The sequence below is a fragment of the Brachycentrus maculatus genome, unplaced genomic scaffold (assembly GCF_059751285.1).
Source record: "Brachycentrus maculatus isolate JH-2025_06_01 unplaced genomic scaffold, ASM5975128v1 h1tg000153l, whole genome shotgun sequence".
Lineage (NCBI taxonomy): Eukaryota > Metazoa > Arthropoda > Insecta > Trichoptera > Brachycentridae > Brachycentrus > Brachycentrus maculatus.
In genome coordinates this window covers 143,966-169,100 of record NW_028280906.1, presented here as the reverse complement: position 1 = coordinate 169,100, position 25,135 = coordinate 143,966, and the positions used below count along the sequence as shown (strand labels likewise).

General features: G+C 32.0%; 2 protein-coding genes across 3 annotated transcripts in view; one reads left to right on the top strand and one right to left on the bottom strand.

The window, feature by feature from the left end:
- Nucleotides 1-4,195, bottom strand: part of ago (F-box and WD-40 domain protein 7) — a 31,549-nt gene extending 27,354 nt beyond the window's left edge. The window contains exon 1 of the mRNA XM_088261326.1: nt 4,077-4,195. The gene's annotated coding sequence lies outside the window, so the exon portion shown is untranslated. The remainder of the gene's footprint in view (nt 1-4,076) is intronic.
- Nucleotides 1,134-24,787, top strand: LOC148308645 (uncharacterized). 2 transcript variants are annotated; one of them, XM_088261325.1, is made up of 11 exons: nt 1,134-1,408; nt 1,514-1,618; nt 8,232-8,402; nt 11,365-11,589; nt 19,762-19,978; nt 20,204-20,382; nt 20,463-20,837; nt 21,224-21,463; nt 22,227-23,253; nt 23,938-24,137; nt 24,372-24,787. In XM_088261325.1, the coding sequence occupies exons 2-11, from the start codon at nt 1,614-1,616 to the stop codon at nt 24,625-24,627; spliced, it is 2,895 nt and encodes a 964-aa protein (XP_088117451.1). In that variant the 5' UTR covers nt 1,134-1,408; nt 1,514-1,613; the 3' UTR covers nt 24,628-24,787. The 2 variants fall into 2 exon arrangements, with proteins under 2 accessions (XP_088117451.1, XP_088117450.1); XM_088261324.1 differs by lacking the exons at nt 1,134-1,408; nt 1,514-1,618 and adding an exon at nt 5,990-6,418.
- Nucleotides 24,788-25,135: the final 348 nt, after the last annotated feature.

The following is a 25,135-nucleotide window of genomic DNA, read 5'->3' as shown; positions in this document are numbered from 1 at the left end:
AAATGTAGTCCAAAAGTTTAATTACAAATAAAAGAAGTATAAAAAAAAGAGTGAACTCACTTATTGTGTATACTGCGGATCAAGATATTGAAATTAGTATTTACCTCTTAACAAAAAGACTGAATAAGTCTAACACATGTACAACTTTAGGCTGGCGCGTGTGTGAGTGACAGATTATTCCCAGAAGATCAACATGGGCGAACGAAATAACATTTTTTTTATCAATAAATTTATTTTTCTGCCCATGTCACGCCTAAGTCTGCTGATATTGTCTCCAAGGCTATTTGTCAATTCTTTATATGCTTTTGTAAAATTAATTATTTAATCAAATTGTTCACTCATTATAAGTTTTATGAAGAAATTTCATCATATTTTCATTTCGTCTAAATTGTTGTACGACAGAATTAAAAATAAAGATATTAGAAAGAAATGCGAAGCTAAACTAGGGATAATTGAAAAGATTAAGAAAAGATCTTAAAGGTGGTATGGACATGTGGAGCGAATGGATAACGAGAGAACGACTAAGAATGTATATTTGGCAAATGTGAACGGGAGAACAGAACAAGGAGAAACAGAAAATACTTGGCACGATCAGAACAATCAGAACCTAAAATCTGGTGGTGTAAAAACACAATCGGAGAGCATGTATGACTAGATGATAGATGTTGTGGCGTAGTTGGGTAGACATTCGACTGCAAAACTGGCGTCACGGGTTCGATTAACATCAATCGCAAAATAAATTCAAGACGGATTTATTTTCAATTTCTCCGGGTGTTTGTGATTTGGTTTTTTTAGTTTACCTTCCCTATCCTTATTATCCTACCTGCAGACAAACCTCTAAAAGAAGAAGTGGATGTAAACTCTAAAAGAAGAGGTTGATGTTCACTCAAAATGTTGGAGTTTTGTTTACGCACCACACTTGTTCTACCGTCGGAAGAGACCACTCCTATGGAGTTTTCTACAGTCTTGTCTAGACAAAGACGTCTTGTACACTGAGATTTACCTAAAAGACTTGGATGAGTCCACATGTGTTTGCAATACGGGATTGGCAGTTTTCTCATATTATGTCTTACATATTCCTTCATTTTAATTTGTAATTTTAAAAGTAATTTTATGGAATATCATTGTGGATTGGGTGTTTTGAGATGATTTGCATCGAATGAGTGAAGAAAGAAAAGTCAAACAAATTTATGAGGAGAAAAAAGTTGGAAATTGTAGCAGAGGAAGACCGAGGAAAACTTGATCAAGTATTTCTAATACTTGCCAGTGATCAGGTCAAGAGTCTGAATAATCGGCGGGTACGTATGAGAAATGCGTGAATATGGTAAGTGGCAAAGATTGTTTGCAAAGGCAAATTAGTGTGGCATTCCATTCTCTCTGCCTATCCCTGTGGAAGAGCAGTACGATGGTAAGTTAGTTAGTTTTTATTGTGAATTGCGCAAAAAACATATTGTTTTTTTTTTAAGTTGCGACAACCCTGACATTTTGTAAAATGTATGGTTATGTTTTTAAGTATACTGTGACACAAACAACTCACAGCAGAAAATGCTCCACAACTGCAGGAGCTGTGTGAAAATAGAGTTGTCGATTCTGATGTGGATCACGTAGTGAAAATGTGGTGAGTTCATTTCCACAAAGCCAAAAAATTGTTAAATAAAATGGTACAATGAGTGTGTTCTTATCGTAAACATCTTATTTACATAAATAACAATGATAGGGATTTATTATGCAAGAGTTATTGTTGTTACATTGCATGTTGAATGAAAACCATAGAGGTGGAGAGGCTGGGCGTTACATGCTGTTGCCACAGGACAATGGGGTAGTTCGCATGACACAACTCAAGAGTGAATTTTTAAAAATGCAGAAAATGAAGTTATTCACCCTCCTTACAGAAAATGCCTGAAAAACAATAGTGGAACCAAATTTATGAAAATAACACAAAATAGACAACCGTTGGGGATAATATTAATCAAATCAAGAGCATAAAAAGTGTATTTAGTCCTATTTATAAGTTCAATAAGATCATTACAAAAATCATGAAAATAAAATTGTTGAGATGAACTCTTACTACCCTAGGCTATCATACACCCGGCACATGTGAAAAATGATGTCAGTCATTGCATTGAATAAGAAAAGTTCTCATCATCACGGAAAGATGGAATTCCAATGGAAAGCGTATATCTCATGTACAGAGGGCAATGAAAAAGAAAATTCTATTCAAATATCTTTTGATCAATTTATAATGAAGACATCAATACATAATTTAAAATACTTTTTTTTTAGACCACTCGACGTTTTGGCTGTAGTACACATTCAGGAACTAATAATGAGCAAACATTGACGACTATTCTAGAATATCCCGTATTAAATTAACAAGGTGTTACTGAGGTGTCGCTGGCATGGTACATTTACTTGACACAGAACAAATTTGCAAATATATATTTTTTAAATCTATGTTAGTCCTAATTTAAAATATGCTTGCAAAAATTAGACCACAACTAAAAACTAACTAACTAACTAACCATCACGCCACTTCTCCGCAGGGGTAGGCAGAGAGAATAGAGCGCCACACCACTCTGTCCTTGCAAACATTCTTCGCCTCTTCCACGTTCATGCATCTCCTCATACATACCCGTCGATTGTTACGACTCCTAACCTGACCACTTTCAAGTTTTTGACATACCTGATCGTGCCATGATTTTCTCAGTCTTCCTCTGCTTCTTTTCCCACAAACATTCGCCTCATAAATTTGTTTTACCATTCTTTCGTCACTCATTCGTTCCACATGTCCAAACCATCTCAACACACCTTTCTTAATTTTATCGATAATGCTTATCTCAGCTTTGCATTCCATCCTTATTTCACTTTTCGCACATCTATCATACATCGTTTTGTCGCACATTCTTCTGAGAGATCGCATTTCGACTGCATTCAGTCTACTTTCATCCTTCTTTTGCCAACTCCATGTTTCACTTACATTAGAGTCGGAACCAGGACTCCGTTGTGCACTGCCAGTTTAGCTTCCGCTGATAGGTTTTTATTTGCTATAACTGATTTCAGTGCACCATTCACTTTGTTCCCAGCATTCACTCTCCTTTCTATGTCTTTATCAATCTTTCCATCCCTAGAAAACATACTACCCAAATACCAAAATACCATACTACCCAAATACCATAATACCCAAATACCCAAATACCAATTACCCAAATACCATACTACCCAAAGACCACAACTAACCCGCATATTTATGTTACAATAAATTTAAACCTTTAATATTTATGTGGTATCGCGAAGCAGTTAAGAGCTAAGATTGTTTCTAAAAATTAAACATTATTATATTACTTAAGAAATACCTTATCGAGAGTTCTAATTGAAATCTGTCACCCCTGTTACTCTTTGTGTGGAAACACTGTAAATACAGTATTGCTATAGACAAGTATAAATAATGATTTGATAAGCATTTTTAACAGGCCTATACTACATTACAGGATTATAAAATTTCTTAATCCATGATGAATAATATGATACGTGTTGCGACGTTAAAGCTGTTAGTTAACAAAGAAAAATATCAACATGAACTAATGCATAAATGAATCGACAATAATTGAAAATAATATCCGTGTGGAGAAACTTCGACGTTGTAAAAAAAAATTGCTCCACATCAGTACACGTCCCACAAGGGTAAAACTACGATATTCTATATTCAAACACGTCAATAACGATAAATTGTACGTAGAATTTATTCGCTGCATAATTAAATAAGAATATCGTAATTGACAAGCCCAACAAAAAAAACTGATAAAAAAAACCAGTTATAGAGTCAAGTGAAAATGTGCATGAGATATTATATGTTTATATAGCCAAAATATACAAATATAATTTTCTTTTATTACAACATTATGTTGAAATAAAGAAATTACATCGAGTTGCAAGAAATCCCTAATATTTAAAAGAATGTGTCAACAGAACCAAGCCCGTAATAGTATAAATAAAGTTAAAAACGCCTAAGCCTATTATCTCAAAACGTTTATATATATGAGAACTCATTTTATTTTTCAATATTTGTTAATACTTACGTTAATTTATTTGATTTTCAAGCACTGTATTCGAATAAATTGTTATTCATTATTCTTCATGAAAAGCGTAAAAAAAAACGTGAAGCACGTCGCCCCGATCGCCAAAAATTGTAACCATAGATAAACCATAGTTGAACTGAGAAATTGTCAATGTACAATACGTACCTACCTTCTAAATTTTTAAACATGAGTGTATATATATATATATATATATATATATATATATATATATATATATATATATATATATATATATATATATATATATATATATATATATATATATATATATATATATATATATATATATATATATATATATATATATATATATATATATATATATATATATATATATATATATATATATATATATATATATATATATATATATATATATATATATATATATATATATATATATATATATATATATATATATATATATATATATATATATATATATATATATATATATATATATATATATATATATATATATATATATATATATATATATAATATATATATATATATATATATAAATATATTTATATATATATATATATATATATATATATATATATATATATATATATATATATATATATATATATATATATATATATATATATATATTTATATATATATATATATATATATATAAATATATATATATATATATATATATATATAAATATATATATATATATATATATATATATATATATATATATATATATATATATATATATATATATATATATATATATATATATATATATATATATATATATATATATATATATAATATAAAGACCATTAACAAATAAATTAGTTAAAATTATTTTATAATTTTGAAAAAAGGCAATGTTATGAAAAATAATTTTGTGTATTAACCCACAATGACAAATTATTTTGTTATTCAAATTATTATTATTATATATCTATAAATATATATATTTACATATATATATAAATATATATTTATAAATATATATATATATATATATATATATATATATATATATATATATATATATATATATAAATATATATATATATATATATATATATATATATATATATATATATATATATATATATATTATATATATATATATATATATATATATATATATATATATATATATATATATATATATATATATATTTTTTTTTTTTTTTTTATATGTTTTTTTTATATTATTCAAATTATTTATTACAGTATGTAAAATTTCAAAAAAAGTCAAATACATTGAATTTGACTGCCACACACCTGAATCCTGCTCACGGCACACCGGTTGCGGAGCACTGCTTTAGATGAATGAGTGAAAAATAACGAAATATGATGTTATAAAATATAATACGAAGTTAACGGTGGTTGAAAAAATAAGAAAGATTATTTATAGCCGTTTAGACATGTGAAGCTGATGGATGGCGAGAAAATGACGTTAGTTGTCATTTTCTGTATTCGGTAAATATGAATGGGAAAACGTAAATTAGAGTCGTATCAAAAGCCTATGTGATTGTTTGTGGAGGGCATTTATGACTAGATGTATGGATATAGAGAAAGTTAGTACCTCTATATTAGGACATACGAAAGTGGTATTCCGTCTTCTCTGCCTATACCTGCACGAACGGTATTATTGTAGTAAAAAATTATAAATACCTGTATGTAGGACGCCCATTCCGAGAATATCTTTGCGTCTTATACGAGGATATGGGCTGTTCAACATATGAGGAGCTGAAGAGGGTTATTCATTATTGCAGACCAATCCACAGAATTGAGACAAAATAAAATGTAGGTATAGCTACATATTGGAATCATAATGTTCCGGTTTCGAAAAACGCATTCGAAAAAGTCTCTATGGGCAAGGCTAAATTCTTGTCTTTGATACAGATCTATAGTGTAGTCTGTGCCTATAGTTTGACATTGACGTTTAAATTTACGATTTACGTCAGTATTCATATAGCCCGCATATCAAATAATTGATAACAAGAACTAGATATAAATGGGTTTCTGTATAATTTAGGTGTTATATTTCTTCTTCCGAGAGTCCTATAATAAACACAACTGACAACGTACCAGTAAACATTAAAAAAGTAATTTGTGACATAACCTAAACACAAACTCAATAAATCTTAATGTATACAGAACAGATAATAATGAAATATAGATTGAATGTTACCGCAGATATATCTTTGTATTCCCGGTGATTAAGTATAAGTGAAAATAAGTAAGTGTTGAGCAAAGATACGAGCGGAGAGATTCAGTCTCTCGTTTGCGCGCGCTGTTTTCGCTGCTGATGTGAAAAGGTCCTCGCAAACATGAACGCTAAGTTAGTAAAATTTGTTTTTTTTTCCCAACAATAGGTTATTATTTTTCTGGATTACTGTTTGTCACTACCATTTTTCATATTATGTCTATTTTCTCGACCAATAATGATTATATCTTCGTTTGGAAAATATGCTTGGGATGTTCATCCCCAAAACATTGTAAGCTGGCGAGCCAATTTAATAATAAAGCAAGTTTAGTTGCACCAAATCACTATTGCATTATCGTTGATGCTGCGTTACAACGATGATGTGTAGTTATAATTCAATTTCGGATTTATTTAACAGGAGTAAAATTTTCATTTTGTATTTTTCCAGTAGGGAGTCCTATTGATTTTTCAAAATGGAGATGTTATTAAAAGAGAACTTGAGAGATAAATCTTGATATTTTCGTTACAAGTTTGTGTCCTAATAGGGTAATACTCATTTCCCGGGGTATACCTCACTACTAATCATTCAACCCTTATATTTGGCCTCCAATCCAACCCCATATGGCATACATTTTTCTCCCTTTGTCTGCCATTTTTTCACTGGTTGCTTCAGATTTAGTAATGAAAGTAAAGTCTTACTTTTTGTTTAATGACAACTCTTATTTTGTCTGGATTTGTCCCAAATATCAAATGCTTACTTCAATCCTCCCCCAAATATAGTAAGATATGTTTTTAAATTTTTCAATGAAAATTATACACACATTGCTTCTTGTTTAATATTTTGTAATAATCACATTAAAAATGTACTATAATTTAAGATTTTTTTTGAAAAAAATAAAAAAAATGTCATCTTTTTATTCAATTTTTTTCATTGAAGTTATTTTTAGATTTTTCACTGGGCGTGGTTTTTATCTTATATTGATTATCGTCTTTTTGTTCAGTATTGTATATTATTTTTATTATGTGTTTGTTTTTATACACAATCTTTAAATTTATATACCTTAAACACACCACCAATGTTTAACTATTTTTTAAAATTTAGATTGAATGCAAATGCAATGTTCATTTTATTTTTGATTAAGCTATTCATGAAATAAATTAGATTTTGACACAAACACGAATAATGTAATAGAATGACAGTGCAACATAAGCTGTAGCTGCATTTTGTATCCAGTTGTTGTAACATATCGTATCAAGTTGTTGAAAGTTTAAAATAAAATGAATGCTGTAGGATTTTTATAACGTATTTTAAAATAAATGTTAAGTGAAAATAATATTTATTTTAGCACAGTTTTTTAAATTCACTATGGAGAACTGAAACTTCATTTTTGAATTGTAATATTCTGAATTATTTTCCTGTTCTAATCTATCTTCACCTAATGGCGTCGCATTGGGTTGATTGTTAACCCTTTCCGGTCCCCAAAAAAAAACTTTCCACCATGTCCACAATAGATTTACAGTATTTTAAGAGAAACTTTTTTTTAACTATAAAAATTAAAAAGTCGATTTGTAGTAAAAACGAGGTTGATTTTTGAAATGAACATAGCCTTAGTAGTAGTCCTAAAATCACCAACTAAACTCATCGACAATTCTTGGACGAAAGACGGCTTTTGAATTTCTTCCTTTCTTTCTTCTTTTGAATGTTCTAGTAGGTTGAACATTCTTAAATATCGGCAATAATTTCCATATTGCTAATAGTTGTTCGCGCGTGCACGGAGTGTAACTGACAGTTACTAACTGTTGAATGCAAATTGAAGTTCGGCTACTTTGCGGCGCCGCGTGAGCCGAGCCAGCCCCTAAAACGACCCTTTGTATTCTTTCATGCAGGCACACATATGAGCTAGGATTGTTGGCACGGTGAAACGTATCACAGTTGTTGTTTTTCCAGGAAAATTTACGATGTTGTCGTTGTTGGGTGTGGTGCGTCGGGTATGGCAGCTCTCTCCAAACTTACGGAGCACAACTTCAAAGCTGTTGGGTTGGAAGCGGACTCTCGTATAGGGGGGAGAATCCACAGTGTGGAATTGGGTGATGGATTTATTGATTTAGGAGCAGAATGGTAAGTTTCAAATTGCAACATTTCATCCAAAATATATGAATTTTGAGAAAAACATTTTTGTCTCATTGTACACAAATAGTCATAATAAAGCAACATTTTATATTTTTTATATTTAAAAAAATATTTTTTACACAATTTTTTATATTTTTTATTAACTCTTATATTTGAATTGTGTCAATTTTTGAAATCCCAAAATGTACGATATTAACAATCAAACAAAACGTCTTTAAATTTAGACATGACTGTTTTTGAAATGTTAGGACCCAAATGAGTCCTTAAAGCTCAGCTTGAGGCCCTGCACACCGTAATTGGCAACTTTTTGTACAAAAATACTATTTTCTCTCAAAAATACTACCATGATGTGGAAATTTTTTTTTTCAATATTGTTCATGGATAAAAGGAAATATGTTTTTTATATTGATGTAAAAATTGCAAAAATGCAGTTCCTAAAATTATTTCTCGACAAAGTATACTAGGACAGAGTCTTTTATCAGTGTTGTATGAAATATACTAATCAAAAGTGATTTGTAATCAGAACATTGATTCCATGCATAAAATTTTCTTTGGAATGTTTATGTCAATCCATATTGTTAAGAAATTAAAGTTACCAAACAAAAAATATTGAATATGTTTTTTTTTTACCGATAAGTGCAGAAAATTTAATTTACCTACACTACATAGTTAAAATATTTAGTTCCATATGGAATTATTGCCCTAGAAGTAAAAGCAAAATATATCCCTCATCATCACTGTAATTATTATTAATAATATATTACAACGGTAAAGTTATAAAGGTGTGTTTCAAAAAGTAACTAACTAACTAACTAACCATCACGCCGCTTCCCCGCAGGGGTAGGCAGAGGGAATCGAACGCCACACCACTCTGTCTTTGCAAACATTCTTTGCCTCTTCTACATTCATGCATCTCCTCATACATACCCGACGATTATTACGACTCCTGACCCGGCCGCTTTCAAGTATTTGACATACCTGATTGTGCCAAGTTTTCCTCGGTCGTCCTCTGCTTCTTTTTCCAACTACATTCGCCTCATAAAATTGTTTAACCGTTCTTTCTTCACTCATACGTTCCACATGTCCAAACCATCTCAACACACCTTTCGTAATTTTATCGATAATGCTTATCTCAGGCTTACATTCTTTCCTTATTTCATCATTCGAACATCTATCAAACATCGTTTTGCCACACATTCGTCTGAGGGATCGCATTTCGACTGCATTCAGTCTGCTTTCATCCTTCTTTTGCCAACTCCATGCTTCGCTTCCATACATAAGGGTTGGAACCAGAACTCCATTGTGTACTGCCAGTTTATCTTCCGCTGATAGATTTTTATTTGCTAAAACCGATTTTAGTGCACCATTCACTCTGTTCCCAGCATTCATGCTTATTTTAATTATATGTACCTACTTATATTGATTAATTGATAAAATATAATTTTTATCATGTATTACTTGATAAACATTGACTCACAGATATTGTATTTCTCCATTTTTTTAAACCAAATAAGCCTATCAAAACGGAGATTAGAAAAATATCTTTATACACTTTATACTTAGTAGATGGAAACCATGATAACAAGTTGTCAACGTTTCGGCCAACATTACAGGGGCTATCCACAGGGTCTTATTGCACTCAAATTGTAGAATGTAAAAAGTAATATGTAATTGTTTATATTTTATGTGTTGACTTTAAAACTTTTTTTCCACATACCTGCAGAATTTATCTACATACAAAAATATGCTCAATAACCAAGAAAAACTGTCTGAGAGATCTCTTTAGGCTTGTAATCTGATGTTTTTTTTTATACAGAAAGAAAACAATCCCTTAAATGTTGAGCCTCCGCTTCCGTAGTGTAATGGTTAGCGCGTTTAGCTACCATGCTAGAGGGTCTGGGTTGAATTCCCAGGGGGGGGGGTCAAAATAAATATGACTTCACTCTAATATTTATTTTAATATTACCCTCAACTTGTACCTAAAATGCAGCATTGATCACTTTGCCTCTATGTGAGTAACAATCAAGATAATACTGTGTCAATATAATGCAGTGCCCTAAGCACCATCTAATGCTGATAAAGGCTAGAAGAAAAAGAAGACATAATCAACCCGATCAATGCTGACCAAAAATGGGGTTTTTACATTATTTGGACCAATGTTGATACAGAGTATAAATAAAAAGTGATGTTTTTATAAAATTAAAATAATTACAATCTGAGTCCTGAATCCTTTGTCAAGAATCATGGTTTTAAATCCTGTGTACCGCCTAATCATATATTCATCCTTGATTGTCGAATAGCAGATATATCTGTGCACTGTCACAAGCGTGTGTGACAAAGTCAAAGGGTTAAAGAAATGAGATATAATTTCTCCGCAGTTATATTCACACATTGAGTGCCATACTTGTAATTATTGCACTATAGTTTTCATGATTAGGTATTTGTAATAAGTAAATAATTTACAACATTTTGAGTGTGTCCAAATACTTGTTCACAAAATCTGGATTATCTCCAATTACAGGAGTTATTTTCATATTATTTTTTAACATCTCATCAAAGATGAAGAAGAATATGGAAGTCTGGGCATTTACGGGGCTGACGACCGTCATAGGCTGGTTTAAGTGATCACTTTACACACGTGTAACATTCACCAACTCTACCCATTATTGACAACCACACTACTCAAATTCTTGGAAGTCCTGTATATATGAACCAATTTAGAAACCTTGTTCTTGAATCACTATAAAAATAATAAGTAAATAATAATTACTAACTAATTCTAGTATGAAATGGAGTTCAGTGTTCTGAGCACCATTTCATACTAGAAGAAGAATGTATTCAGTAATTAAACATATTTTGAGGTTATTCTTCCCAAAAAATAGATATTGGCTGGTTCTAGAAGGGGTGTCAATGTTTTTCTTCTTCATGTGTTGAATTATTTTGTTCCTAGGTGTCATGGGGAGAATGATAACGTGGTTTATTCACTGGCCGGAAAACTAGGTGTCCTGAAGGAGCCAAACGGAGAGCACATGATTACTTTCATCGATTCTTCTGGCGACATTATGCCAGCCAACGTGACTTCTATGTTCAGCGAGATTTGGACGGAGGTAACGCGTATCACCAACTCAGTGATGATGGGCTCTCGCGATTCCCTTGGAAAACATTTTTCCGAGGAGTAAGTACAAAATTATATTTTGAGCAACGGATTATCAAATACCATTTTCTTAATGGCATTACAAGTCACGGGTTTGAATTTCAGCACAGGGCTTTCCCTCTGTTAAATGTATAAATATTGTTTAATGTATATATATATATATATATATATATATATATATATATATATATATATATATATATATATATATATATATATATATATATATATATATATATATATATATATATATATATATATATATATATTTAATTTAGTTCAATATAAATCAAATATTTTTTTGTTACTTTTACATTGTTCTGTTATACAATGATTAAAGAAAACACTTGTTTTTTACCACTTGAGTTTTATTATAGACTACATGTTTCAGAAGTTAAACTTCCATCATTCAGGTCTGTATAATAACTATTATGCAGACCTGAATGATGGAAGTTTAACTTCTGAAACATGTAGTCCATAATAAAACTTAAGTGGTAAAAAACAAGTGTTTTCTTTAATCATTGTAACATGTCTTACCACAAAGTTAATGCCGAAACAATAAATAAAATTGTTCTGTTATTGTCTAACTGTCTTGATTTGTAAACAAACTTAAAATTATATGAATATTCAGTTCTCATTATGCCTCCAAAGTTAAAGCATTCCTCGCAACGTATTCAATTTGCAGACAAAATGTGTATTTACATTTAGGTAACAAAAATGTAAGCTTGAGAGCAAATGATAAGTTATCTTTTATTGTATTTAATATTTGCATAAGACTTTTTAGCCTTTCAGAAAGACAGGTTAAAATGTCTGTGGACGTGACGATCTTAAAATAAGATTGTTTTCTTTTCATCATAATGGTTATACTTCATATTAAATTAATGTATTATTTTAAGTAATTCAATACTTTAACTCGTTACCTTATACATTTTATACATCATGTACTTGACTTTCGTCCGCCTCCGTAGTGTAATGGTATTTATTCAATATTACCCTGGACTGGTACCTGAAGCGGAAGGCTGATCACCTTTCCTTCGTGTGTTAACGATCAAGATAACACTGTGTTTATAATGCAGTGCCCTAAGCACCATTGGGGTGCGGAAAAGGGTTTGAATGAAAAAAAATTAATACTTGCAATAGTGAGTGAAAACAATAACAAAAAAGTTTATCAGCATATCATTTCCATACGAGATTATTGTTAATCAAGAAGATACTATACACATCTTAAAGATGAAAAAGTAATTTTTGAGAAGGGAATATGCAAATCTGGGAATTCACAAGCCTTGCTACCTTTCTTACGATGATCACTATGTACAATTTACAGTTCGCCTACTTAAACTAGCCGATGACAACCACAATTTATAATATCTTCTTGATGAAAATCGCTTGACAGTTAAATCCAGTATTTATGTACAATAATTTGGACATATTCAAATTATCTTTCATTATTTTTTATACAGTAATGACAGATTTTTCTTCAATTGTAAATCAACGAAAGTTAGACCATAGAGGACCTCAAGGACTATTGAATGCAGTACCGTGTTTACGTACAAGTGAAATAAGCTATAACTTAGGTCGAAGATTGGTAGCCGTAGAATTTTTTCATTTTTTATTTTTTCACTAAAATTTTATCGATAAAAGAAGACTATCTATTGTAAGTTATTTCTTCAGTTTTACAGTCTTACAATTCTCTTTCTGCTATCTTTGACAAATGCAATGCGCCGTAACATGTGGACGCGTTGAGGAGTGCTGGAAGCCAAACTCGCTTGTTTACATTAGTTTTTGCATCTTTTGGTATAACGCTGGCGTCGGACATATTGCACACTTCATAATTAATTGAACTGTTCTAATATTTCCAAATATTAAATTATTTGAATTTGAATATTTAATACTTTTTTTATAAAATAATAAAAATACTAATAGGCCGCATTTATATTTTAAAGCCGCCACTACTCTAAATCTGGCACTAATGAAATATTTTTAAGTTCAGCGATATTTGTAGGATTAGGGGTTACATAATTTTTAGTTCCAAGGTCGAGCCTTCCCATAGTCAAATTATTTTTTTCAAATTTACATTTCATCTATGTGATTTTTTTAAAACTTACATGAGTCCAAATCTGAAATAGAGCTCATTAAATATGTTGTTTTATCTTAAATTTTAAATATGTTGTTTTTTTTTAAAAATAAATGTTTTGTTTACTGTAAGAAGATGTAAATCCATATAGGATGTAAATTAAGTGTACATAATAGTTTGTATTAAATATAATATAAGCTAACTAAAGAAATAAAAAAAAACTAAAACAAAACTTTAAAAATCTCTACATTAGCAACAACTTAACTTAAATTTCATCCACTCATTCTTTTGCTGCCAGGGAAATATTCTGAAAAAACACAAATCTGTCTCTCCTGAACATAAAGTACACTAAATTACGCAATGTAGTTACTAAAATAAATCACCTTAAATAACATGCAATGTGTTTTAACTGCAGTAAAAAACGATTATTTACTAGTAACCATAAAACAATTTCAAAATAGTGCCTTGCAGCTACAAAATTAGTATGATGATTGGGAATTGGCCTCTGAAATCACTAAAACCAATGAAACTCCCCAATTTAAAAATATTAACTTTTATGTCTATCACAAGCTACAAAATGTGGTTTTAGGGAATAATTTAATTATATTGTTTCCAGTGAATTTGTAATGAATTGTCCGGGTTTTGCATCCAAGAAAAGATGCACATAGTTAGTAACTAAAGATATAATGAAATACATGCAAAATTGCCAATATACAATTTAAAATAGTATACATATTATGACTGATATATATGGTGTATTTGATAACCTTTGAGGTCCTCTATTCCTGTATACCAACACATTCTTATCAACTTTCTTGATTCTCTTTACTATTGCTTATTACATTTTTCCTCACAGAGCGAATGTACATTGATATTGATATATAACCGTTTTTTTTATTGGTTTTTGTGTTCGCTACAACCATTTCAGCCAGTGATAGCGTATTATTATAGATATTCAATGCAATCATCATCAATAATCAATTTGCAGCGTTTCCTGTATTTGAGTCCCTCCATTTTGCACTTTATGAGGGGAATGCTTGTGAACCACACTAACATTTTAATAAACTAGCTGCTTGCTTTTGTAATTTGTTTTGTATCAAGTAAAAAGCTTTCACCAAAAAAGCATTATTTACAGTCTACTACTCCCTTGAAGCACTAACACTGTAAATTTCTTTTTAAATTGTAATAATACATACAGTGTATATAACCCATTTTAAAGGAATCACTCATTCCAGAAGACTTTTTAATAATAAAAATCATTTACAAAATAAAATATTTTGATAAATGAGGGATTTGATAAATAACAATTATTAAAATGTCTAGTAATTTTTCTGAGCATACATGTTTTAAAGCATGTTTATTGATAAAAATAAATTATTGAATGGATCATTTTCAGACGGCAGGAATATCTATACTCAACCTATAAAGGATTGTATTAGACTCGTTTTGTGTTTATAACAGCCGATATAACCAATGTTTTTATTTATCATTTTCTTTTGGAAAATTTGCCTTTGTAAATACGTTGATTTTGTAAGTTGGTAATGAATGACGACACAGAAACGGTGGACTTATTTTAATATTGGTAACATTGCTAAATTATTGGCAGCTCCATTTGTTGATGTCTACGATTCATTACTTTAACATGAAGAAAAGTGCTACCAAAAGTCATCGTATTTTAGTGGAGGTTTATGGTGACCATGCTCTAGCTGATTGAACATACCAGAAGTGGTTTGCACGGCTTAAAAGTTAACAATTTCGACTTAGAAGACGAAGAACGACCCGGACAGTCAAAAAATTTTAAGATGAAGAATTGGAGGCATTGCTCGATGAAGATGCGTGCCAAACGCAAGAAGAACTTGCAAAATCATTGGGAGTTGATCAAGCAACCATTTCCAGATGTTTCAAAGCATTGGGATTCATCCAAAAGCTTTGAAATTGGGTGCTGTATGAATTGAAGTCAAACCATCGTTACGGGTGACGTGCCAAGTTGCAAGACCGGTTAAAAACTATTTGAAAAACAGTGGGTGGGAAGTTCTACCTCACCCGCCTTATAGCCCAGACATGGCCCCTTCTGATACTTGTTCAGATCAATGCAGAATGCCCTCACTGGAATACGCTTCACTTCAGAACAGTTAATCAAAAATTGGCTCTATTCGTTTTTGGCCACCAAGCCTGAGAAGTCTTTTGGGATGGAATCCACAAAATGCCAGAAATATGGGCAAATGTTGTAGCTTCCCATGGACAATACTTTGAACATTGAATGTAAAACCATTTTTTTGCAATAAAGCCTTAATTTTCGAAATAAAAACGCACAAGTTAATGCATACTCCCAATATATTAGTGTCGTTTTTTTAAAAAATATACTTATTTTTCTTACTAGTTTAAACTCTGAATTCTTTTGTGTTTGAATGAAAAAATTACAGAATTTGTACTTTATTAAGATCCAAAGGCATCCTGGTACCCTATGTTATTAAAACTGTTTTTTTATTATTATGATTTAACATTATTTACTGGGTACCTTTGAATACTCGCAGATTTTAGAATTTATCACTATAAAGTAAAATTCAGTGTAATAATAGAAAATGTGTTTGCTGATATCCAGGTTGAATGTATCTCTCCTAACAACTATGTATTTCCCTAGTATGCAAAAGCTTGTCACTCGTAATAATATGTTGAATACTTGCGCTTGGTCTATTTTATCATTGTTATCTCATGCAGTTCAACAGATCGTGTACTATGGCTTCTTTCATTTGAAATGTGAATAATATTATTCACATATTAATATGTATTATCTTATTCTGCAATACTTCTAATTATTTCTTATTATACATTGTGGTTTTCATATTAAAGATGACACACTAAGGACGGGAAAGGTATTTCTACCCGTTCGGTCGATTGATGTTCAAAGGCGGGAAGTGTATTTTTACCATCTGCGCCGGCCTCATTTCAAAGTCAGAAAAGAAAGAATTATTTAATTTTTTTTATGAATATTATGTACCAATCTCTTTGTTAAGGCCCAGTATTTGTTAAGTCCCAGCTTAATTTTCTCTAAATCCATGTAACATTTTACTTAATTGTTTTCATATTGAAAAAATAAGTTATTGTTTAAAATAATTATATGGTTATGATAAAAAAAAAAATTATCAAATGGTAAGGAGTTAAATAAAATTATAAAATATTTCGGGCGTGGAAAGACGTTCTACGGCGGTCGGCCGGTGATTTAATTATATGTTGCGTTGTATCGCCTTAAGGTCTAAACTATATGTACACAATTATCAAATCCTGTCGCCAGCGGCCCGCAGGTGTAAAAAAAACACCCGTCCGAAATGTGTTAATAGAAGAAAAGGGACCTTTCTACCATCTTATTGATTTATAGAAAAATAATAATAAAAACTCATCATATGTATATAGTTGTAATTAATTCTACACATCTCCCAGAAGCAGTACAAGGTTAAATAACAGACTAATAATAAAAAATCTACATTTAAATATATAAGGGTTCATTCGTTGACAAATCCAAATGATTGATGTTTGTTCCTAACTTTTATTTCTTAACTGACATTATTTTTTGTGTGAAATGTTGTTTTTGCAATCTCTATTCAAAAAAGTTTTTTGATCGAGAAATGCTGTATTTACTGGTGTAATTTTATACATCAACTAAAATTATTTTATATTTACATTTAAAAAATATGGTTATTCTACAAAAAGTTCACCAGTTTACTCTGCCAATACTCTTAAAAGGAGCTTAAAAAATGTACTTTAAAAATACACAATTTTATTACTTACAAAAGCTTCAATGGTCGGTTGGAGTAGTTAGAATTACGTAAAGGATATCCACGAAGCAGGATTTTGTATCCCGACTCAATTTTTTTTATTGCTTGTTGTAGTTTATTTAATAAATTAACACTTTAAAAGCGTTCAAGCTTAACGGAAATTTCCAAATATCAATGAATATCAAAAACTTGTATGCACACTAGGTACGTCTGTAGGTTAGAGAGACAGTGGCCCTCGAATAACTCGGAACACTATGCTTGCAACTAAGTGAAGGAAGCGATAAGGCGCATTTTACCTTTATTTGAAGGTAAAATGTTATACCATATAAGTGGCATATGTACTTATAAACAAGCGAGCGTATATAATAATCTTTGCAGATAGTTATTTAATCTTGTATGTTTACAAATATTAACTTATGTACATAATCACACTCATTTTGTTCAAATAACATTGGCAACAATGGTTCTGTCCGGCGACCCTTTTCCGTTTCATAAGTAATTATTTTCCTTTAGTTATGTTTATTGTGAAATTTCAATTACTTTTTTACCTTTCTGCAAAAAAGTACAATATATTGATAATATCAATGCCGAAAGTGGAAACATTGTACAAACATCATATATAAAATGAATCATTAATCAAATTTAGCAAAGTTTTTCCGCCTCAAAGGTAATCTTATTTTGCGGGATACAATTGATGATATTTTTTATTTCTTAAAAACGCTATAATGGAATTTGATTTATAGTTTACAACATTTTGAGTGTGTCCAAATACTTGTTCACAAAATCTGGATTATCTCCAATTACAGGAGTTATTTTCATATTATTTTTTGACATCTCATCAAAGATGAAGAAGAATATGGAAGTCTGGGCATTTACGGGGCTGACGACCGTCATAGGCAATAGGCATAAGTGATCACTTTACACACGTGTAACATTCACCAACTCTACCCATTATTGACAACCACACTACTCAAATTCTTGGAAGTTCTATATATATGAACCAATTTAGAAACCTTGTTCTTGAATCACTAGAACTTCACTAGAGACATCTATTGGTGAGATGTAAAGAACTTGAATTGAACTTCCAAGAATTTGAGTAGTGTGGTTGTCAATAATGGGTAGAATTGGTGAATGTTACACGTGTGTAAAGTGATCACTTAAACCAGCCTATGACGGTCGTCAGCCCCGTAAATGCCCAGACCTCCATATTCTTCTTCATCTTTGATGAGATGTCAAAAAATAATATGATTTATAGTTATTAGAGGTGAAACAGATATCTGTTTATTTTTTTTTCTAAGCAAAGAAAATGTCAGTTTTCCTAATATAGGTTAATTTTTAATAATAATGTACTTCCAATCTACTACTCAAAGTTGATTTGAGGTGATTGGTTGTCAGTAAAAGGCTCATACATAATACCTGCTTGAACAAAGAGCCTCTGACCCAAAGAAACTCTGTAAGGACTCAACAGATTTATTTTTCTTAGTAATTAGCGTTCGCTGACCACACCTTATAAGGGTCTTTCCTTCCAACTAGAAGTACAGTATTTAAATAATAATTTAGCTCATTTGCCACAGCACTCTGCTTGCCATCAGTTTGCTGATTGTCTGTGTAACTTTATCATAGCTGTTCCAAAAACATTATTTCAATCATTAGAATACTTTTATTGTCAGGTGGAGAAAAGTAATCATCGGTGCTATAATTGTCACGATCACAACTCATTTGAAGCATTAAAGATATTTTTCTTTGCAATCAAATGGCTTTGAACTTCAGATGTAGAAAAATTGTACCCAAATATTTGTCAAAGTAGCTCGGGTTTTAATGAAAATATCATAATCTCATGATTGGTATCCTACCTCTGGTCTCTTCCTCTCCTAGGTATTTCATCAATATTACAACATGTCGTATCATTTTAGAGATGCGAGAAAGACAACTTCTGATCATTTTAGTAAACGGTTTGAAAGTTTAAGGCAAAAGTTGTTACTGAGGGATGTCAAGGTGCGACTTGAATGTGCGTAACACACACCGCTAAACACACCAAAAGCCTTATCCAATACTGGCTATCCAGCTAAAATACTATGCGTTTCATCTCTAATAACTTCAAAATCTGTCATGGTTCCGTGATTTTTCCTATGAAATAAAAAATATAATTGCTTTACTATAATGGTTTGGTTTTTTGCCTTTCTGTTTCTGGCATTGGTAAAAATTTATTGCATTACTTTGTTTAGTTCCACTATGTGGAATGCAAACAACTAGAACACAGACCATTCATTTGCATATTGCGTTAAGATTGTATGCATAAACAAAGACTATACATAGATTATTAGAATTGCCTTTTATTCTTTACAGATTTTGGCACTTGATTCGGTCTCAGTATTCCGATATAGATCCGAAGCTTGCTTCCGAGATTCTTGAATGGTTTCAGAAGTACGAAAATTCCATCAATGCTTCCGATGCATGGTACGACGCTTCCGGAAACGGACATCTTGAATATTGGGAGTGCGAAGGCAACTCTCAACTCCACTGGAATGGACGTGGCTACAAGACGATTTTTGATATATTGCTGGTAAATAACAGTTATTCATTGTGTATGTTATGTTTAATTTAACACGAATTTGCTGTTAGGTTTTTGGAGAGTATGAGATATAATCAACAATGCTGTTATTACACTTACATTCTGATACCGCAACATGACGACCTAAATAAGTATAACCTCACATGTGGGTCATGAAAAATCATAAGTTTCCATTTTCTCACAAATGAGCAATTTTTAACCGTGTAATCATTTCAGAAAAAGATTCCTGATCCATCTAAGGAAATCCCAGCTGAAGTTTTGCTCAACAAGACGGTTAGCAATGTTAACTGGGACACTGACTCCAACCTGTTTGCTGAAGTGACATGCACCGATGGAAGTGTTTTCTGCTCCAAATTTGTCATAATCACCTTATCTATCGGTGTGCTGAAAGAGTTGTAAGTAGTGTTCAGTTTTCATTTATTTTGGTTATTATTTCTTACATACATGGTGACTATGGAACAATGAATATTTTCAGACATACCGCAATGTTTACTCCCCCACTTCCCGAAATAAAGGTGAATTCCATCGAAGGTCTTACTCTCGGGACAGTGGATAAGATAATTGCAGTTTACGACAGTCCCTGGTGGGATTCGAGTTTCAAGTGGGTCGGGTTCATATGGAAGGATGAAGACAAAGAATGCTTCCTGGACCATGATGCTTGGTTGCTAGAAATATTTGGGGTGAACACTAGCGAGCACAACCCCAATGTCTTGTGTGGCTGGGTTTCTGGAGCCACTGCCAGATACATGGAGAATCTTTCTCTTGAAGAAGTTGAGGATGGTTTCCAACGTCTTTTGATTCACTTTTTTGGAAAACAGTTCACCATTTCTCAACCTACGAAGGTCCTCAGGTTTGTTTATTTTTTTTCTCTTCCCCGTAAATTAATTGAATGCTTTTTGAAGGAAGGTCGCAGACAAAAAATGATTGTGTGTAATATAGGGACAATGGCATTTTTTATCTAGATAACATTATCAATAACTAACCAACTAACTATCGTAAGAATAGAACGCCACACCACTCTGTCTGCAAGTAATCTTCGCCTCTTCCACATAAATGCATCTCCTCATACATACCCAACGATTATTCCGACTCCTGACCTGACTCGTACTTTAAATTATTTGAAATACCTGATCATGCAAAGTTTTCCTCTACTCCTGTTTCATATAAAAAAAAGTTAAAGTTGAATATAAAAAGTTGTAAACTTATGATTTCCCACAATCTTTTTTCCTTTTACAGATCTAGCTGGTACTTGAACCCTCTGGCTCGCGGTTCTTACTCGTTCCGTAGCATGGCTACTGAGAGCACCGGAGCCAGTGCTGCAGAACTGGCCTGTCCTCTGTACAATAAGGCCGGAACTCCTGTCCTTTGCTTTGCAGGTGAAGCATCCTCCACCCATTACTTCTCTACCGTTCACGGAGCTATCGAAGCAGGATTCAGGGAAGCTGACCGAATCATCAGCTTTGATACTGCATTACAGTAAGTTTTTTGTCAATATATATAGATTTTAGTTTAATTTATGAATTTATTGTTTACAAATTTTACTATACCATCAATATATAAAATTATATATCCATATATTTTACAGTATTTTTAAATAAAGAGTTATCTCTCTAGTTGACTCCCACCCTAATACTGCTCGTGTTTATATTATATGTATATATATTTATACATATATATATAAAAATTAGATTTTTTTTTATAAATGATAAAAATTCTCTTAATTCCTAAATACCTTTTAATTCCTCTTTTTTATTTACTCTTATTTTCAAAACCATTTATTTATTTCATAGAATTTTTTTGTGAACTATGTTATATATATATATATATATATATATATATATATATATATATATATATATATATATATATATATATATATATATGTATATAGAAAAAAATGTATATTCCAATATTATTTTTTTTATTTTTTTTTTATTATTTCACATCCAGGTTTAGACGATCCCATTTGTAAAATGAGAGGAATTGGAATCAGCTGAGGTTCCTTCAACAAAGCGCTTTGGCACTGTTTGCTACGATTCTGTTACTTATATAGTAGTTCCGATATGTGAAATAGTCTCAAGGCCTTATATTGCATGTATTTGTTGTGTATATCAATATGTAAACATTTATGTACATATTTTTACTTAAATTTTTTATCTACTTGTTATAGATTTTTGAATAAAGTGTTGATTGAATTTAAATTAAATTTTTTATTCTTACAAAATACATTTGATTACAGTGAGGAATACGCACCTCAGACACCTCGCTTGGTGACGCCCAACGTGGGTCCTTATAAAGTGGTAATAATAGGTGCCGGGATGGCCGGCCTGGCAGCCGCCAAGACGTGCGTAATGGCCGGCATTCGCAATATCGTTGTACTAGAAGCTCGGGACCGAATCGGTGGCCGTATTCACACTATCCCTCACGATGAAGGGTTCCTCGACTTCGGAGCCCAGTGGCTTCACGGAGATAACAATGAACTGAGCGAATTTGCTAGGGAACGTCACCTAATCTCTAAAATTCTGTCATTTGAAGGACAAGGTCACTTTTTGCGAAACGACGGTTTCAAATTTGCTCCGGGTATCGTACGACTGGTGGAAAACGTGGTTTATAAAATATTGAAGCAATGCGAGTTGTTCTCCACATCTGAGGATGAATGTAACTTCTCAGTCGGTGAGTTTTTGGAACACGAGTTTGAGAAGTACATTAGAGCAAATACTTGCGAGCACGGGATGTGGTTCTTGAAAGAGCTGTTGAATTGGCACATCCGCTTCTTGGAAATCGACAATTCTTGCGAGTCTCTGAAGCACTTGTCTGCCAAAGCTTGGGGTATGTATGACTTCAATGGCGGCGACTCTCAGAGCCACATCAACTTTGAGAATGGTTACGTCTCGGTTCTGAATGAATTACTCAATGAACTGGCGACCGACATGGTCAAGCTGAATACCCCTGTGCAGCAGATTCGTTGGAACAACAGCGCCAATGGAAACAATGTGCACATTTATCTCAATGACTTGGAGTACTTGGAGACTGAGCACGTCATAGTCACCATTCCTCTGGGAGTGCTGAAAGCCACCCATTTGGAAATGTTCTCGCCGGCCTTGCCGCTAGAGCATCAGAATGCTATAGAGAGTCTCGGTTTTTCTGCCATCGGTAAAATATTCATTCAGTTTGAAACTACTTGGTGGAAGGAAAACACTGAAGGTTTTCAGTTTGTATGGAAACTTACTTCGCACCAAACCGACGATGACTTGTTTGAAAGAGAGGTGTGCATTTTCTCCAATTATTTCTCTTGAAATTAGTTAATGATACATATGATGTAATAACAATTGGTTCTCACTATCCACATGCTCCTCATTGAATGTTTGCTGCATTCATTTTATTGGATTTATCGTGATAATTAACAGATTCTGTATATTAAAAGCATTGTTAACTTCCAGTATGGCAATATAACATGCTCCTTATCATTCATCGTTCACTTTGTGTAATACCACTTTAAAAAACACGACTTTGTGACTAACGGTTTCAGAATAATCATTACATCATCAGGTCAAATGTCTTTATTAGACCTGATGATAGAATGATTATTCCGAAACCGGTAGTCACAAAGTAGTGTATTTTTTAAAGTGGTATTACACAAAGTGATTGATGAATGATAGGAGAGTGTTTTATTAACAGATTAATCTATAACACAATAGATAATTTTTTTTTTGTAACATGATTCAATTAAAAAAAAAAAACAAACATTTTAAAAAGTTCCTTTAATAATTGATTATTTGCATATTAATCAAATTTGACTTAATTATTCTAGAAATTTATTTTTTCCTTACAAATTGATAAACATTTTTAAAAATGGCTTATTTTCACAAGCACATTCTAGAAGTATATGAAATTTGTGCCATTTTTGCATATTATAACCCAATTTTATTTAACATAATTTAATTTTGTAGGGCGCAGAGTGGGTGAGGCACATTTCAGGTTTTGATATTCTGTCAGTGGGTCCTGCTAACACATTAGTTGGATGGGTGGATTCAGAAGGCACAGCTATTATGGAAACACTTTCAGATGAAAAACTTGCTTACGATTGTGCATTGGTCTTGCAACATTTCACCCAGACTGCCGATATGCCACCAATTAAAAGTATCAAAAAGTGAGTGTATTTAAAGAAATATATCTAATAATTTATGAAACCCTTAAACCCGGAACCTCATACTTAATTGAGCTCAACACAAAACTATAGAACAGAGAATGACAATAAGACGGTTATCAGTTCCACACTGAATTAGCCTGATCATAGTTTGGTTTAGGCAGTTTAATGCACCCAACCGCTAAATCTTATTTATTATCACAGTGGATTGTATATGAAGAATATCACCAATTTCAGGTCAAGTTGGGGCAACGATCCTTTCAGCCGCGGGTGCTACTCTCACATCACACGGGACTGCGACGAGTTGGGAGTGGGCCCCGCCACGCTGGCAGTACCAGTGCTCAACCACGCCGATGTTCCAGTCCTGCTGTTTGCCGGCGAGGCTTGCCACAGCACCTTCTTCTCCACCACGCACGGCGCCTTCCAATCTGGCATCAATCAAGCCCACACAGTTTGCGACTATATTATATCCTCCGAAGTCTTGGATATATAAATCGCCGTTACTGTCCATATAAGTGCTGAATAAAATCTGACCTCTAGTGGCAGATAAAAACTACGCACATTTTATGGACAAAACTTATAAAATGAACATTTACATAAAATATATCATCATAAATTTACTTGAAAATACTACATAATTTAAAAAAAAAAAATCACAGTTGACTCGTATAACGTAGTTAATTTTTTCCAGGAGCAAGTTCGTTATGCGAAAAGTTTCTTATGTGAAATGCGTTTTCCTATAACAATACATGTTATAAAATCAATTTACTAAAATTGGTACTGTAACATCAGCCTCAGCTGATTTTGAATAAAAAGTGATGGTAAACTCCTGTACCTCTGCCCATTTGAGCAGGATGTCCTTGATGGCAGCAGTTGAGATTGGTTGATTTCATTGCTCCTCCTCGTTGTCAGATAGAAGTACTTGGAGCTCTTCAGTGATCAGCTCTGCTTGGTATTCTTCTGTCCATTCCGTACAGTCTGTTGTGTAACTCACGTATGTG